Source organism: Cydia strobilella, chromosome Z (genome assembly GCF_947568885.1).
Source record: "Cydia strobilella chromosome Z, ilCydStro3.1, whole genome shotgun sequence".
Lineage (NCBI taxonomy): Eukaryota > Metazoa > Arthropoda > Insecta > Lepidoptera > Tortricidae > Cydia > Cydia strobilella.
In genome coordinates this window covers 56315528-56334350 of record NC_086068.1, presented here as the reverse complement: position 1 = coordinate 56334350, position 18823 = coordinate 56315528, and the positions used below count along the sequence as shown (strand labels likewise).

The following is an 18823-nucleotide window of genomic DNA, read 5'->3' as shown; positions in this document are numbered from 1 at the left end:
GAATTTAACATAGTTTGGCTTTGCTCATTGCACAACGTGTGATTTGTGAGTTGTGGTTTTAGCAACTTTGAGGACCTTTGTCAAAATAACAAAAGATAACTCTGCGAAATCTTCACAGTTAAAGTTTGTGCGGTTCGCAATGTTCGCCGACACATTGTTTTTTACTTTGTGACAATAGCAGCTTCAAGAGCCTTTGTCAAAATAACAAAACAGAACTCTGCGGAATCTACACGGCTAAAGTTTGGGGGTTGACAGTGTTCACAACCACATTGATTTATACCTTGTGATGTTAGCAAATTTGAGGACCTTTGTCAAAATAACAAAGAATAACTCTGCGAAATCTTCACAGTAAAGTTTTGTGAGGTTCGCAATGTTGGCCGCCACATTGTTTTTTACTTTGTGACATTACCAATTTCAAGAGCCTTTGTCAATATAACAAAATAGAACTCTGCGGAATCTACACGGCTAAAGTTTGGGGGTTGACAGTGTTCACAACCACATTGATTTAAACCTTGTAATGTTAGCAACTTTGAGGACCCTTGTCAAAATAACAAAGAATAACTCTGTGAAATCTTCACAGTTAAGTTTTGTGCGGTTCGCAATGTTGGCCGCGACATTGTTTTTTACTTTGTGACATTAGCAACTTCAAGAGCCTTTGCCAAAATAACAAAATAGAACTCTGCTGAATCTACACGGCTAAAGTTTGGGGGTTGACAGTGTTCACAACCACATTGATTTAAACCTTGTAATGTTAGCAACTTTGAGGACCTTTGTCAAAATAACAAAGAATAACTCTGCGAAATTTTCACAGTTAAGTTTTGTGCTATTCGCAATGTTGGCCGCCACATTGTTTTTTACTTTGTGACATTGCCAATTTTAAGCGCCTTTGTCAAAATAACAAAATAGAACTCTGCGGAATCTACACGGATAAAGTTTGAGGGTTGACAGTGTTCACAACCACATTGATTTAAACCTTGTAATGTTAGCAACTTTGAGGACCCTTGTCAAAATAACAAAGAATAACTCTGTGAAATCTTCACAGTTAAGTTTTGTGCGGTTCGCAATGTTGGCCGCGACATTGTTTTTTACTTTGAGACATTAGCAACTTCAAGAGCCTTTGCCAAAATAACAAAATAGAACTCTGCTGAATCTACACGGCTAAAGTTTGGGGGTTGACAGTGTTCACAACCACATTGATTTAAACCTTGTAATGTTAGCAACTTTGAGGACCTTTGTCAAAATAACAAAGAATAACTCTGCGAAATTTTCACAGTTAAGTTTTGTGCGGTTCGCAATGTTGGCCGCCACATTGTTTTTTACTTTGTGACATTACCAATTTTAAGCGCCTTTGTCAAAATAACAAAATAGAACTCTGCGGAATCTACACGGATAAAGTTTGAGGGTTGACAGTGTTCACAACCACATTGATTTAAACCTTGTAATGTTAGCAACTTTGAGGACCCTTGTCAAAATAACAAAGAATAACTCTGTGAAATCTTCACAGTTAAGTTTTGTGCGGTTCGCAATGTTGGCCGCGACATTGTTTTTTACTTTGAGACATTAGCAACTTCAAGAGCCTTTGCCAAAATAACAAAATAGAACTCTGCTGAATCTACACGGCTAAAGTTTGGGGGTTGACAGTGTTCACAACCACATTGATTTAAACCTTGTAATGTTAGCAACTTTGAGGACCTTTGTCAAAATAACAAAGAATAACTCTGCGAAATTTTCACAGTTAAGTTTTGTGCGGTTCGCAATGTTGGCCGCCACATTGTTTTTTACTTTGTGACATTACCAATTTTAAGCGCCTTTGTCAAAATAACAAAATAGAACTCTGCGGAATCTACACGGATAAAGTTTGAGGGTTGACAGTGTTCACAACCACATTGATTTAAACCTTGTAATGTTAGCAACTTTGAGGACCTTTGTCAAAATAACAAAGAATAACTCTGCGAAATCTTCACAGTTAAGTTTTGTGCGGTTCGCAATGTTGGCCGCCACATTGTTTTTTACTTTGTGATATTAGCAACTTCAAGAGCTTTTGTCAAAATAACAAAATAGAACTCTGCGGAATCTACACGGCTAAAGTTTGGAGGTTGACAGTGTTCACAACCACATTGATTAATACCTTGTGATTTTAGCAACTTTGAGAGAGCCTTTGTCAAAATCACAAAAGAGAACTCTTAACTACAAATTTTAAGTTGATTTACAATGTTTGCAGGTGTTACAAGGGTAAATAATCCAATAATAGGTTTTTGTTTTAACCTTTTCACCGCCAAAGACGGAAAATCACGTCAGCGGAAAGTCGTACCACTGACGCCACGACATTTGCTCCTATTAGAAAACCATACATTTGGTTTATTGCTTGGCGTCTGGTCTGAGTCACGTCGAATTACTTCGCTGCTTGGCGTTGAAACGGTTAAGACATATTAAATATACTAGCTGTTGCCCGCGACTTCGTACGCGTGGATTTGTATGTTGGTGGTTATATATTTTAAATGAGCATAGAACATTATGCAGCAAAAGATATCAGTAGGGACGGTAAATCATTTGTTAATAATTATACAGCGCATGAAATTTGTCTTTCACAAAGTACAAAGTTTCAAGCCCCTAGCTGAAAAAAATTGTTCGCGATATAAACCCTCTCAACACTCAGATTTTCAAGTCCACTATTTAAAAAAAATGTTCGCTCCCACTGCAAACTTTATTAATACAAACTTTTCAAACACGGTGCAATCAGTTTTCGTCTATTTTAATATAATGCCCTTTTACCAAGTTTCATGTTCCTAGCTAAAACGAAAACTTGTACTACATATAAACTTATATACATCCCCTTTTTAACACCCTTAAGGGTAGAATTATTAAGAACGTTGAAATAACCTTTTTTGTAATATTATACAATGCCTTTCTGAGAAATTTCAATAAGCATTTGTAATGAATTCAAACTTTCAACCCCTTTTTAACTCTTTTAAGGGATGAATATTTAAAAACGCTTAAATTACTTTTCTTGTATTCTAATAATATGCCTTCATACAAAGACTTCTTAGTCCTGTACTCAAAAAAAGGTTTGATCTCCATACAAACTATCAAATAGGGCTTACAAGTTACAAGGGAAGCTTACAAGTTTCCACACATTTTTTTTTTTCGTGGTTGGGTAGATAATGTGTTTGTGTTCCAAAAATTGGTAATTTCTAGAAAAAGGCTTCGTTTTTGGGACATGGTGTTGTATAACTTTTTAATGTGGAATTTAACAAGCTTTCGTTTCGCTATACACAGTATTCACATTAAACCCAGATATTCCGAGAAAAAAAGAAAAACCAAAAAAGACTTATACTTTTCAAGATGGCGTTTGATCCCCGTGGACCCGAAGCTCCAATTTTATGACACGCAAACAGGGATCCCTGAAATTGTAGGTGTCAAATTTCATTACTGTCACTATTATTTAAACCCCATTTAAGACCTAAAATCTGTTTTTGTAGTCACATTTTTAAGTTTTACACATTTTTCCTCCACTTATTTTAGTAAATTTGTATTGCATAGCACTCGTGTACTAATTATGGATCTACTGATGTCTATTTGATTGAAATCCACTCAATAGTTTAGGCGCTAGAAGTAAAAATATGATTTACTATTCGGCGGCTATTCAAGGCGGCTGTATTAATTTTGTCTGAGTCGTAGCACGGTACGCTTATCACCATGCCTGTCACGTTCTAACAAGTATGTGAGTGCGAAAGTGACGGACTTAGTGATAGGGGAAACCATGCTGCGCGGGCTCTAGATTTAGCGACAGCGTCAGTGACAACGTCATGCTCGCGGCCCGCCAGCGCCGCGCTCACAACCCGCCCGCACCGATCTCTCTAGATAAGCAATTATTACCTAAAATAGTTTTTAATCTAACTGCTCTTTGAATCTGTCAAATGCTCACACATAATAAATTATAACCTTCTGTACGTACTACGTGCTGCCCGCACAGCATGGTTTCCCCTATCACTAAGTCCGTCACTTTCGCACTCACATACTTGTTAGAACGTGACAGGCATGGTGATAAGCGTACCGTGCTATGACTCCACTCTCCAGGTTTGCAGTTTTTTATAAGGAACAACGTACTTAATTATTATTATTTGTACTTAGTACCTACTTACTAATGCCTTTACCCTAAAAACGGAATTCTAAGAAAGGTATTTGATTGCTCAAGTCGCAATGTTAGAATTGCGGAATTTACAAGGGAAAAATTTCTCAAGTTAATAATTTCACAACTTTTACATTGCGAAATAATATAAGCATTGCTAGAAACACAATGTTAACTTTGTTAAAATAGTGATGTTGACTAGTCCTTTGCAAAATTGACAAAAGAATCGTTCATTTCGCTGGCAACATTCGTACGGTTAGGATGCGTGACAAATCGCTAACAACGGAACGTATTTATTTAGTGATTATTATTGTCTTTTCAAACAACGAACCGTTCACGTTGTTAAAAATATAAGGAAATAGTTTCTTTAAAGTTAAGACAGTTATAGGTAAATAGTAAATATAAAGGATGGACGACTTAAGTGTGTTTCTGTTCAACTGTGATTTGATACACCTTTTTGGATCGCTAAACGGTAAGTTATAATTTGTATTTACATAGTTCTAACTAGTTACTATTGTAGTTAATGTAATGTGACTGTCGTTGCTAATCGATATTTGTTTCATCCTAATAAACTATTCGAAGTCGAAGATTTCTTAAATCGAATTTAAAACAATTATTTTTAGGTTATTTTTGAATTGCAATGTTGGACCATTTTTTTTTACACGACTGCCCAAATAAAGCAATGTATTGTTGTAGACATTATAGCTCCATCGAAATGGCCATTTACTTCTTATTTTTCTTGAAATCATGGAAAATACACGTTGCAATGAAATTATGGCACTTTGAAGCCCCATGGACAAATATATCTGCAAAAATATTGCCGGCATTGTTACCGCCATGACAGTGCAGTGTAGTGGGTTAAATTTATGCAATATGCAGTACTTATTATTTATCTCTATGCTTATAGATCAGGGCGCGGATCTCGATTTTTTATTGAACGCAAACGACCATGAGTTGTCGTTATTGGTCCCGGCAGCAGTTCAAAAAGGGAAACTGCGTATGGCGTTAGACCGTGAGAGAGAACGCGTGAGCAGTTTCATTTTTTCGTATACCTACTTGATTCAAAATTTAGATGTTTTCATTACTTTGAATCAATTTTTAACCGACTTCAAAAAAGGAGGAGGTTATCAATTCGACCGTTTTTTTTTTTGTATGTATGTTACGTCATAACTCCGTCATTGGTGAACCGATTTGGAAAATTGTTTTTTTTGTTTGAATGTGTATAGTCCCAAGTTGGTCCCGTTTTTGTCAAAACCCAGTTTTGATGATGGGATCCATGAGGAATCCAGGGAAAAATTCTTGAATCTTATAGGCATACATATAGCGATTTTTGTATTTTCATTAATGAATCTAGTATTCACGTTCAGAAAAACTGACATTTAATGAAGTGGAACTGCTGATGATGATCAAAACGAAACTCTTTAACGATGCATAGTTCACTTTGACGATTTGTCCTCTTCGTTATGTTTACTAAGCCAGTAAGATTTATAAAGAATTTTTTATCAAGGTTAAGTCTGATGATGGAGATACAGCGACTTTTGTATTTTCATCAATAAACTAAGCATTAACAATTAAATAGTGCCATTTGATAAATAAATAAAAATAAATAAAATAATGTGAATGGGCATTATGGTTAAATTAATCACTCCTAATTTTATTTTATAGAGAGGAGTTACAAAAGATCCGAGGGATGTAGATGTACAGCAAGTTATAGCTCCAATTAAAAAGCAAGACTCCTTTGTGATTCCATCAAGTAGCCAAAAATCTAGTACATCCTCTGTTGTTACAACATCAACTGAATTATTGGTAATTATAATAATATTTATCTTTACTCTGTATTTAAGGTGGATCATGTTTTTGTTATGCAGAGGGAGTCAACTGTCTGTTCAATCCCCGGTCAGGGCAAATATTTGTGTGATAAACACGAGTATTTGTTCCTGAGTCTTAGGTGTTTTCTATGTATTAAACTATATAAGTATTTATATCGTCACTAGTACCCATATTACAAGTAGGCCAGGAAATAAATACATTTCACAGAATAATTATATTAAGGTACATTATTATTTTGGGTCAAATTATTTCAACTTATTTTAATACGAATTACTCCGACTAATTTATAATACATTTAATTATAATCATATATTTTTAGGGTTCCGTACCCAAAGGGTAAAAACGGGACCCTATTACTAAGACTCCGCTGTCCGTCTGTCTGTCTGTCACTAGGCTGTATCTCATGAACCGTGATAGCCAGACAGTTGTCATTTTCACAGATGATGTATTTCTGTTGCCGCTATAACAACAAATACTATAAAGTACGGAACCCTCGGTGCTCGAGTCCGACTCGCAATTGGCCGGTTTTTTACTATCCAAAAGATTAAAAGTGTAAGCTATTTCTATCATATGTAGTCAATATGAATGTTTTGTTTTTAAGTCTAAAATAAATAAATAACGTTTAGTTTGGGACTAGGTTGATTTTCTGAATAAGATTGTCTCCAAATATTTATTTTATGTATTTATTTTATGTAAATATTATGATTGTGCCCAAATAGTAAATACCCACATGACGTGACTTCTAGTTCTTTAGTAACTTAGTGCTTACTTGATTTTCAGGAATGGGACATCAATTGTGACGATTTACAGTTTATAGATGCAAGCAAACTCATAGGGGCTATAACTGGCGGAAATCTTAAACAAATTTTAGAGACATCCAGTATTGGGAAACCTCTAATCAATAAAAAGGTATTATCGTCTAGTGACCGAAAGATACTGACGGCCCTTATTGTTGAGGCTGAGGTGCGGAAATTGAAAGAAAACACTGACCCAATACGAAAAGAAACCTGGGATACGTGGACATCAGAAATTATAAAGCTTTTCCCAGGTGAAACAAAGGGGGTATATTATAATCCTTTTCGTCTTGTTGATGGAAAAGCTATCCAGGCCAGTGGCCTGATAGTGAACCGATTAATAACAGTACGCAGAAAATTAAATGCAGAAATCCGCAGCCGCAGCAGAAGTCGTAACAGCAGTAATAGCGACAAGAGCAGCGACAGCAGCGGAGACCAAAACAAGAGAAAAAAATCTGCTGTCAAATCTTCTAATGCACGGGTTAGACCTTTTCCTGACACCTTTCAAACAATAAGTACCAATCAAGACTCTGAAAAAGATACCGTGCAGTGGTTGAAGCACTCTTCTTCACCGAGAGAATTGGTAGAAACAAAATGGAACAGTTGTCTACATGAACGCATGGCTGCACTGCAAGAAGGCGACCATGTTAGTTATTTGAGCATCTTCCCAGCACTGCAATGTCCTTGGGGCTATGAATTGGTGAGTCAATGATAATACTAATCAATCAAGTGTCTTCATGCCAGACTTCATGACATCACCAGGCAGAAGTCATCAATTTGTGTTAAGTTATTTTTATACCCAACTGCAGAAAGGAGGTTAAGTTTTTCAAGCGTATGTATGTATGTATCTTTAATTATTTGGCACGCTCTACTGCCTAAACCATTTAGCGGAGTTTAACATATGAGGTGTCATTACATTTGTCTCAGTTTTGCGAGTAAATCCATACTAATATTATAAATGCGAAAGTGTGTCTATTTGTGGCGGGTGGAGTCGCGGGCTAGTAGATTATAGGTATATTATTATTATGCAGTCGGGTTATTGATTTTCATTTTAAATACTCATATATACACTAGCAACATTTCTCGTTGTATGATTATGAATGATGATTGATGACTAGCAACATTTTTGATTTTGTGAAAGAGCTTTTAAGCTCTACTTGAATAACAAATGTTTGATTTCTGTTTATTTTCAGCTGGCCAGTGACTTTGACAAAATATACCCTGAAATAGAAGGAAAGTTCGACGAAAATTTCCCGGTAGTGAAAGGTCGCCTGCTATCATTACTAGATGAGAAGGCTCAACAGCTAACACGACCTGACACTTCTATTCAAACTGTTTTGGATCTTGCAACTTGTAAGTTATATTATCGTTTTTTTGTCAAATAGTGTCTTTATTGCCTCTATATGTAAATACAGTATGTACAGTGAGCTTCGAAATTGCATACACTGTACATACTAGGGTGGCTCTAAAAAACCTTTTGTTTTATTTTGTTACACTCATTATGCTGAAAAAATATTCCCAATTTTGTAACTTTAACTACAAGAGGATGCGTATTTATTATTTAGATTTTTATTTATGTATCTGTTTACACACCATTTGAACATTTGATTTATAAGTTTTGAAGTAAAAAAAAACAATTTCATTTCTATTTTTTGTAATTTTTCAAAAGGTAGATTTTTTAAATTCACCTAAAAATTCATAAAAATTTGAAATAAAAATGGTTTTTTACTTAATAACTTATAAATCACATTTTCAAATGATGTGAATAAAAATTGTAGTTGAGATAAAGTTGAACCACCCTGGTACATACGTTTTATTTGTTCAGCCATATAGATTATATAGAAGTAAGTACCTAAGCATAACGTTCAAGTTCTTGCAAGGGGCTCGAGTTTGTTAATATTCTTACTCCCGGAGTAACACAGAATCACACTTGCGAAGAAAAAACTAAATTTTATGCGAAAAAATTCTTAAATACGGTGACATTTCAAACATTCGTCCGCCATTTGTGATTTTTTGACAAGTTAGGCATCTAAGGCACATACCCATCCGGCATTCAGCCACGATTGAAAATTGTGTAAGAATATTATTTTGAACAGCTATTAAATTAATTAACCGAAATATCTAATTATAAACGTCAGTATTTTAAAAGTAAAACTCATGTATACCTACTTGGTTCATATTAAGTAGTAATAGTAGTAGTTATGACATAATAAAAAAAAAGCTGTAACTCCCTAGAGAGTTACACCTTTTTTTCACAATCCATAACTCCTGCGGGAACAATATAGGCCTTTGTCCTTTAGTACACCTGCATGATATTAGATCTTTTTCGAGCAAGTGTGATGAAAATAACATATTATATACAGGGTAGATTTTTTTAACGACACCTGTAGGCCGAGCACATGATTGACGCGACAGTATCTCGCCGCGAGATAGACTACCCGTCTTTTACTAACTGTATGAATTTAAAGGGGACGGGTAGTCTATGTCACGGCGAGATACTCTCGCGCCAATCATGTGCTAGCCCGGCTGGAAGTGAAGTAGGTACTATAGATAGAGGAGATGACGAATTTTACTCAATAGAAACTTTACCTTAAGTAATCGTTAACCATACTAAGTATTAATTATTTTTGCAGCGGGGGAGGAACAAGCGAATGTTGCGACTTTTCTGGCAGTTCCCCTGTTGCTGAAACAAATGCACACTGTTCCCGTGAAAGGAGTCAGAAAACCCTGGAACCCGTCTAGATTAGAAGTAAGCAACGCGTTTTTAAGCTTGGTGCCATCTACATCGGACCTTCAAAGCCACTTCAGTGAACGGAAGGCCACATTGCAGGAAAAAAAATTGCCTGTTCTTCCATATTTGGTTGCTGTTGGGGCTTGCTGGCAGGATGTTACGCAGTATGATTTAATAATCTCTGAAGACATCAGGTACACGTTTCCCAGCATTTGTAAAGCTGTTTCAAATACTTTTAAGATTCTATGGGCATTAGACTTACCATATTCAAAAGATTGTGCCCCAGTCTGGATGTTTATCCAAAGAAGTATATATGTAATGAAGAGCAAGTTTGACACTGAAGGCACTCCTATGCTAGATTTGCTTGCTTCTGTTTCTAACAGGCACGATGGTGCTGTGTGCAATATGTAAAAGGTCTTTTGTCCAAATGAAGCAATTTAAAACCCATTTTACATTTTATCATCCAGGTAAATGTTATATTTGTCCAAACATGGATTGTGGGAGAACTTATCAACTCTACAATTCATTTAGGCGTCATTATTTGAAAGAACATTCAGATTCTTCTATGTTACAACAGGCTTCAAGTGTACAGGATTTTGCTATTGGACAAGAGACCTCTCCCGTGAATAATGATCCATTACATAATGTGTGTAGCGCAACCGAGTTTCAAATTAAAGAAAATAATAGTACTATACAGAGTGATAGCAAACACAACACACCGCCGCTAAGCGACAGTTTAGGTCAACTTTTCTCATCCCTGTATAGTAATCCCCATTTGCCGAACAATGTGCTAGATACAGTTTATAGCGGTATTCACAACATGTTCACTATGTCAATCAGACCTCTGTTACCAGTAACTTCTAGCTCTGCCGTAGCAAAACTGACAACCGATCTAGAGATGTTTAGTTCAACTTATAAACGACATCAGTTCTTTGAAAGTAAGGGTACTTTAGTTAATCCTGAGCCTTATACTGTAGGGCGACGATTTGATTACGTAAAAAAAAAAGGTAAAACTTATTACCAAGCAGTAGAGTGCATAGCCCATAAAATACCTATTAGAGATGTGTTGCACAAATTTTTTTCGTTGCCTAACATACTTCATGAGACCATCGATGCTATGAAAAAACTGATGGCTCATGACACGTCAAACAGTATAGAGCATTATATGCATGGTTCATTTTGGAGACAGAAAAATCATGGAGATAAGATAGTCATGCCCATATTTTTGCAAATTGACGATTTCGAGACTTTGAACCCTTTGGGTAGTCATAGTGGTGTGCACAAACTAGGAGCCGCATACATTTCTCTTCCTTGCCTGCCGTACTATTGTGCCTCTCTGTTAGGTAACATATTTTTAGTCTTACTCTATCATTCCACTGACAGAGTGGAATTTGGGAATCGTATAATATTTCAGCCCCTGATTGACCAGTTTAATGATTTATTTAAGCATGGAATAGTTTTTGATTTGCCAGATTTCAAGGGCACAATTTACTTTGAGTTGTCATTAATTTTAGGAGATAATTTAGGCTTGCATAGTGTTTTAGGATTTGTTGAGAGTTTTTCAAGCAATTTTCCTTGCAGAACATGCAAAGTAGAGAAAAAAGTCATGGCTAATCAGGTTTATGAAGATGAATCTCTCTTAAGGACCGAGTCAAATTACCAGGATGATTTAAAAACGAATAATTCATCTCTGACAGGCGTCAAAGAAAAATGTATATGGCTCGACATAGAAAATTTTAATTTATTTTCGCAAATGGGTTTTGATGTAATGCATGACATGCACGAAGGCTGTGCCAAATACGTCATGTGCTCTTTACTTGTGGTTTTTGTAGACAAAATGAAATATCTTACAATTGATATTGTTAATAACAAAATTTCCTCATTTCAATACGGTCCCGATAAAAAAGATAAGCCCGTCACGCTGGCCATGTCCAATTTACGAAAAGGCAATATACGTTTAAATGCTGCCGAAATGAGCACATTTTGCAAGTATTTTGGTGTAATGTTTGGTGATTTCATTCCAAGACATAATAAATATTGGCAACTGTATATTCAATTAATGACTGTTTTAGATTTTATTATGTCACCCCGTTTTGTATCTGAGCAAATAGACTATTTTAAGTATATGATCGCTGACTTTTGCGAAATGTACATCACACTGTTTAACCAAAGTCTTAAGCCTAAATTTCACAATTTACTGCACTATCATTCGGCAATGTTACGTTTTGGTCCCTTGAGATTTCTGTCTTCAATGCGCTACGAAGCTAAACATCGCTTCAACAAGTTAGCTGCAAAATCAACAAATAACCGAATTAACATGACACTGACAGTAGCTCGAAAGCATCAGTTGATGTTAAATGACATATTCTTGAAAGAAACTATTCGTTCGCCTCTTTCGTTTGGGGGCCAAGCAGAAGTACCAGTTAGTGAATGTAAACAGATTTTAGATCAAATGCAATGGTCAGATATTACAAAATTATATAAAGTGAGTTGGGCGGCAAAGTGTTCCGAGCGCTACCAAGTAAATTCTGTAATAGTTACTGCTATTAATGAAGAAAACATTTATTTTTCCAAAATTGATGACATATATGTTGATGGAGTGTCTAAGATTAGTTTCAAGGCTAAGCCTTTACAAACAATTGGTTTTGATAATCATTACCATGCTTATAATGTACTGGACTCATTACAATCATCACACATATACATTGATCAAGACACCATGCAGTATCCGTTTTTGTGCAACTGTGTAGTCATTGGGCATAACATTAATCTTCCTGAGTATCATATCGTACTCAGTAAACCGATTTAATTAACCCAACTAGAGTAAGATTTAATAATTTGTAGTAATAGTAAGTATGATTACAATTACTTATGCAGGTATAATGCATACCCTAACTCAGTTTAGTAAATTAAGTTCAAAAGGGCCGTGGAACATTACAGTGTTAACAATTCCTATTTTAAACATATTTTTGTTCGTATTTTATTTTACAGGAAGTAATCAAATGTTATATTACGGTAAATATGTAATGATTATTGATGGGAATAGCCCTCATTATGAAAACAGTTTTGTTCATGCAGTGATAATATGCTAATAACCCAAAAAAAAATAAAAAATCTGCGGATATAATTCGTGGTTTGGAAAATCCCCCCCCCTACACCCTCGAGGACTTTTAGTATGTTTATCTGGACACCACAAGGTATAAATAACTATACCAATTTTCAAAACAACACGAATTATTTCTGCTGATTGATATTTTCGGCTTAATTTGACGTGGCTATAAGTTTAGTTTCTATTTAAACGATATGTAACTACAGTTGTGGCCCTAAGCGCCACTTGCACCATCCTACTAACTAATGAGGGGTTAACCGGTTAACCCCTCATTAGTTAGTAGGATGGTGCAAGTGGCGCTAGATTGTTGTGTTAGGAAACACCTTGCATGTAAGTAGTGACCTGATGTATGAATAGCGTTGTCACTATAATATTGACAGTAAGGTACAGAACTGCACGGGGTGGGTCACGTTATACTGTTGTTGGTTATTACCAGTACTTAGGTTAGGTTAGGTTAGGTTAACAGCAGGTAGATATATCGTCGGGTGATAAGCAAAAGTCACTAAGTACCACCACAAGTTCATAGCCATAGTGAACCGTAATATTATGCGAATAAGGTTGATTTTTGTTTAATTATTTTTCAGTAGTTAGTGAGTTTTGCTTGTTACCTGACGGTATGCTAATTATTATTATTTGTTCACATTTAGCGGGTTCGATTCCCGGATCAGCCAGGCGATTTTTCTTAATTATTTGCAATTCGTATTGTTTTGAAATAAAAATGAAAGGAAGCTATTTTTACTTCTACTCGTCAAATATATGGTCATACTTCTAATCCATTCGCATCCATTTAACTTTGAAATAGTAGGTACAGTCAGCTTCAAATAGCCAGCCAAAGTCGCCAAATATGTCGCAACACACCTTTCTTGCCATGGGAATAAGGTTGTGTTTCGATATATTTGGCGAGTTGTCACCAAATATTTGACGAGTGGAAGTAAAAATAGCTTCATTTCTATATTTATTTAAAAACAATACGAACTACATTCAAAGAATTTGAAAAAAGTCGCCTGGCTGATCCGGGAATCGAACCCGCTTTTTTAGTACTTCTAAAGCGGGTTCGATTCCCGGATCCCGCTGACGGTACTTCTGTATAGTGGCTAGAGGGTAAATAGTATTTAAATAGGTATTTTAGTGTTGAATAATAATCACTTTTATATTCGACTCCGTATATTAAAATAACCAGTTAACTGTACAATGGTTCAGGCGGGACTGGCGTCCCGTTGATCCGTTCCTACGGATATGGGTTTTGGCTAATCAGATCAAATCGCGGTGCACGCGCGCTTGAATATGAGCTGACATAGCTTAACTGTTACTATACCGCTAAATGTGAAAAACAAAAAAAACCTTTCAATTTTACTGTACCGATCGAAAGGCTCAATCAAAGGGTTCTTCAAAATAACATAGCATCTTAAATAAATGTATGTAATTAAGCCTTCCGATCGGTACAGTAAATTGCAGGTCTTTCTTTCATTTAGCGGGTTCAATTCCCATTTTCGAAACACCGAGTGTTTGTTTTTGATTTACATATTAGTAAATAGTTGATTTTTCACTGGAAACTTTTAGTTTCCCATTATTATCTACATTATTTGTATTTTAGTGGGCAACATTTTTTTCTATTCTTACGGACCTGCAAACGTTTTTTAATAATAAAAGTTAGTTTTATAAATATTGTTGTATTTTTTCAGGTAGCTATTGTCGTTCGCGACTTTTGGCATTGCTAGTTCTGCAATGTTGAACGTAAACATTGCTATCCCCGCGATATTCCACTGCGGAGCTAGCAACGTCAGCATTGCTATCCCCGCAATATTCCACTGCGGAGCTAGCAACGTCTGAATTGCTATCCCCGCAATATTCCACTGCGGAGCTAGCAACGTCAGCATTGCTATCCCCGCAATATTCCACTGCGGAGCTAGCAACGTCAGCATTGCTATCCCCGCAATATTCCACTGCGGAGCTAGCAACGTTAGCATTGCTATCCCCGCAAAATTCCTCTGCGGAGCTAGCAACGTCAGCATTGCTATCCCCGCAATATTCCTCTGTGGAGCTAGCAATGTCAGCATTGCTATCCCCGCAATATTCCTCTGCGGAGCTAGCAACGTCAGCATTGCTATCCCCGCAATATTCCTCTGCGGAGCTAGCAATGTCAGCATTGCTATCCCCGCAATATTCCTCTGCGGAGCTAGCAATGTCAGCATTGCTATCCCCGCAATATTCCACTGCGGAACTAGCAACGTCAGCATTGCTATCCCCGAAATATTCCTCTGCGGAGCTAGCAACGTCAGCATTGCTATCCCCGCAATATTCCACTGCGGAACTAGCAACGTCAGCATTGCTATCCCCGCAATATTCCACTGCGGAGCTAGCAAAGTCAGTATTGCTATCCCCGCAATATTCCACTGCGGAGCTAGCAACGTCAGCATTGCTATCCCCGCAATATTCCTCTGCGGAGCTATCAACGTCAGCATTGCTATCCCCGCAATATTTCACTGCGGAACTAGCAACGTCAACATTGCTGTCCCCGCAATATTCTACTGCGGAACTAGCAGCGTCAGAATTGCTATCCCCGCAACATTCCACTGCGGAGTTAGCAACGTCAGTATTGCTATCCCCGCAATATTCCACTGCGGAGTTAGCAACGTCAGCATTGCTATCCCCGCAATATTCCACTGCGGAACTAGCAACGTCAACATTGCTGTCCCCGCAATATTCTACTGCGGAACTAGCAGCGTCAGAATTGCTATCCCCGCAATATTCCACTGCGGAGCTAGCAAAGTCAGTATTGCTATCCCCGCAATATTCCACTGCGGAGTTAGCAACGTCAGTATTGCTATCCCCGCAATATTCCATTGCGGAGTTAGCAACGTCAGCATTGCTATCCCCGCAATATTACACTGCGGAGCTAGCAACGTCAGCATTGCTATAACCACAATATTACACTGCGGAGCTAGCAACATTAACATTGCTATCCCCGCAATATTATTCTGCTGAGCTAACAATATCAACATTGATGACTTCTCTATTCCGTCTTTCAACTTTGCTAAAACTACGACTTCAAAGTAGTTTATATAACGAAGTTCACTTGATAAAACCACAAAATAAAAATTGCTAAAATAGCTATGTTCGGAATAGGCATCAAAGAAAAATTGTTAAAAACTAAATTTGTTAAATTAACAATGTTCATATTGCAATGTAAAGATTTGCTAAATTAGCAATGTTATAAATCACAACTTTTACTATGTATTATTGTCAACGTTACTTCACAATGTCGACATTGCTGAATATTCACAAAGTTAAAATTGCAAAATAGGAGCAGACAGAGTCAAATTGCGAGAAATGTTACGTTGTGAAATTAGCTATATGATTTTTCACAAAGTTGAAATTGCGAAATAGGAGCCGACAGAGTAAAATTGTGAAAAATTCGACTTTGTGAAATTCGCTATGTGCTTTTTCACAAAGTTAACGCTTTCGCTTTGTCATTTACGCAATTTTTTTTCGCAAAATTAAGCTTGCTGCGCCCGCAATTTGACTCTGTCGGCTCCTATTTAGCAACGTTTTTTTGTTATTTTCACAATAGTTTTCTCTGAGTGTGTGCGAATTTTTTTCTAACAATATTGTAATATAAATATTGTAAAATAGGGCTTATTTCTAATTCATTATTTGGTATCCCATTTTACCATGTAAAATGAGTATCTACCTATAAATGTGCCATTTTCAACCAAACTTACTTATTGTCGGTTGTCAATAAGGCGCTATTTCCATATAGCTTCAATTCGAAATCAACCCTATCGACAGGCGACAATGTGGTACCTTTTGGTTGAAAACGTCACAAATGTTGAACGCAAGGCGAATGCCACTAGACAGGTAGTGAATTAAAAGATTGCGGAAAGGCCAAGAATCGCACCTGATCCAACATAGCATGTATCTCCAGCATCTGTATCAAATAGTCCTGAGAAAAATTGAGTTCATGGGCTGTTATTGTGTAAAATATTGTATTATAGTACATAATTGTTTTCCATCGTATTTTCTCGGAATCGTTCGTATTTGTCATGCTATTGCAGTTAACCTCAGTACTTTTTGTACCGCAACTGACTGAAATAGCAAGACACCTTCGTACGTTTCCGTAAAAATACAATGAAAAATAATTATGCATAAATGAGAACTGAGTGGTGACCACACCACGCTCCCTTTGTGAACACTCCATCAATGGCGTCTGTATGTATGTGTGACCTTATCTTATCACTAAGCTTTATTAAACTGCTAGGCTCTGTCAGCAAATTCGTCAGCGTAGAATTCGTTCTGCCTTACCTGATCCAACACAGTATGTATCGCCTGCAGCTGTATAAGATAGTCCGGCGAGTGCAGTTCTCTGTTGAGCAGCCTCAAGCCTACCCGGCCGAAGCCGAGTCGAGCGCGAGTTATGTCGATATGCGGCGCGTATCTCGACGGCCTAGCTGACGTCAGGCCGAGCGGATCGAATTTGGCTGAAAACGGATTGAGATAAAAATCATACTGTTAACGAAACTAACGTAGCGTTTCCAAATTTAAATTAGTCTAGCTCAGGAAGGACGACTTCGTTCCCAATTCCTATATCGTAATTTTTTTATCTCCATTATCGTCCACCGTGCTAACTCGTCACCATTCGTATGTCTTCTATAGGCGATATAGGAATGGTGACAAGTTAGCACTGTGGTCGAACTGGTTGATATAGGAATGCTGACGAGTTGGCACGTGGACTGTGGACTACTTACATAGGAATATGGACGAGTTAATTTAAGAAGGTGACCACATAGGAACATCGACGAAACAGGACAGTGGACCATGTGGCAATGAGGTCAACTTAAGAAGGTTGACATTAGTTTTTCGATAGGATCTACAGAACGAGCCGCTTCGCGGGGAAATTACCGCTCGAAACAACTCGGTCTGTTAAGACCGCGGACTGGACGCGTGCGACAGGCGGCGCGGCGAGCGGAAAATCAAGACCATTCATACATTTGGTCAAGCGAACCGCGCCCCTGGTAGAGAGGTGCGTCACCTGAGGCATCGTGGCCGCGTGTGCGTTTTCCTCGGGAACGAAACGCTCGCTCCGAGTGTGCACGTTGACGCCGACCGCCATACATTGGTTAAAACAGATGTAAAATGGCAGTGCGTTTTCTGGCCTTCCAGCTACACAGACCAAGCTGCTTCGTGCAGCTATTGCTTCACGAGGCGGCTGGTTCACTGAGCAACCGCCAAAAGCCTTTTATGGTGCATGGTGGCGAGAATGGCTTTAGTACCTAGTTAGAAAAAAACTTACCACTGGGTGGTGGGTCCAATGAAATTAAGTACTTAGCACACTTGCACTTGATTGGTGCTACGAGCTCGTTGGCTGAAATAGCCAAAATATGAAAATAAAATAAATAAGAAACAAAAAAGTAAAAATAAAAACAATCATAAGAAGAAAGCGGAGTAGAAATATGGCTAGACTTAGACATTCTGTAAGAAACTGGACGATAATTCTACAGAGTAACGTAGGAGATTGGACGTAAGGACGTATCCGGCGAGTCATGGTTTACTTAGTAAGTACACAAGATTTGAGCGCGCGGTTGTTTTATGCGATAAACGCAGCGCAGCATCATTAGTTTATCGCATATAATAACAACCGCTCGCTTTAGGTAACAAATCAAACTGTTTGATATAGAAGTCACACTAAGTACTTATGTAAATTAACAACTGAAATGCCATTAGGGTTTCGTATCGGAGGTGCACAAGCACTTTTAAAGATTGCATATAGATACTCGAGAAATTGGGACGGGTACCGCCGTGGTCCAGGTTGTTGGCTGAGTAAGCGCACGCCGGTTCGAATCCGTCATCCGCCACTCGACATAGCCTTAAGTACTTAATAAGTACCTTCAGTTTAGTAAGCATGGTTCTACTTTGAGGTCTTTAGAAAACGATTCTAAAACCATTGATTTAAGTAATGTCTGAAACGTACCACAAGGCGAGTCTAAAACCTTTTTTCCCATAGCTCTCTCAACCGCTTTGTTGATCACCCGCGGCTCCATGGCGCAGACCAGCTGCAAGTAAGAGTTCTTCTCCGCACAAAACATGGTTACTAAATATTAATATTACAAATCAAGTAAAATATCGAAATTTGTTGATTATTTCAACGTTGGGTTGACGTTTAACGTCATGGTGGTCGTTTTATGGTGCATTGACACAATTGAGTTTTTTTATTATAAACCAATATGTAAACT

General features: G+C 37.4%; 2 protein-coding genes across 4 annotated transcripts in view; one reads left to right on the top strand and one right to left on the bottom strand.

Annotated features, from left to right (window-relative positions):
* Positions 1–18755, bottom strand: part of LOC134755170 (uncharacterized) — a 21271-nt gene extending 2516 nt beyond the window's left edge. Inside the window, exons 1-3 of one of the 2 annotated variants that reach the window (XM_063691674.1) lie at positions 18562–18755; positions 17884–17955; positions 16896–17071 (exon numbers count right to left, since the gene is read on the bottom strand). In XM_063691674.1, the coding sequence (XP_063547744.1) occupies positions 16896–17071; positions 17884–17955; positions 18562–18676 (363 nt within the window). In that variant the 5' untranslated portion in view covers positions 18677–18755. The remainder of the gene's footprint in view (positions 1–16895; positions 17072–17883; positions 17956–18561) is intronic. The other variant, XM_063691675.1, reaches the window with a different exon arrangement.
* Positions 1733–13584, top strand: LOC134755163 (uncharacterized). 2 transcript variants are annotated; one of them, XM_063691665.1, is made up of 6 exons: positions 1879–4601; positions 5037–5155; positions 5795–5935; positions 6740–7453; positions 7947–8106; positions 9387–13584. In XM_063691665.1, exons 1-6 carry the CDS (start codon positions 4538–4540, stop codon positions 9893–9895), a joined length of 1707 nt encoding a protein of 568 aa, XP_063547735.1. In that variant the 5' UTR covers positions 1879–4537; the 3' UTR covers positions 9896–13584. The 2 variants fall into 2 exon arrangements, 1 of the variants encoding a protein (XP_063547735.1); XR_010129011.1 differs by lacking the exons at positions 5037–5155; positions 6740–7453; positions 7947–8106; positions 9387–13584 and having other exon boundaries at positions 1733–4601; positions 5795–6707.
* Positions 18756–18823: the final 68 nt, after the last annotated feature.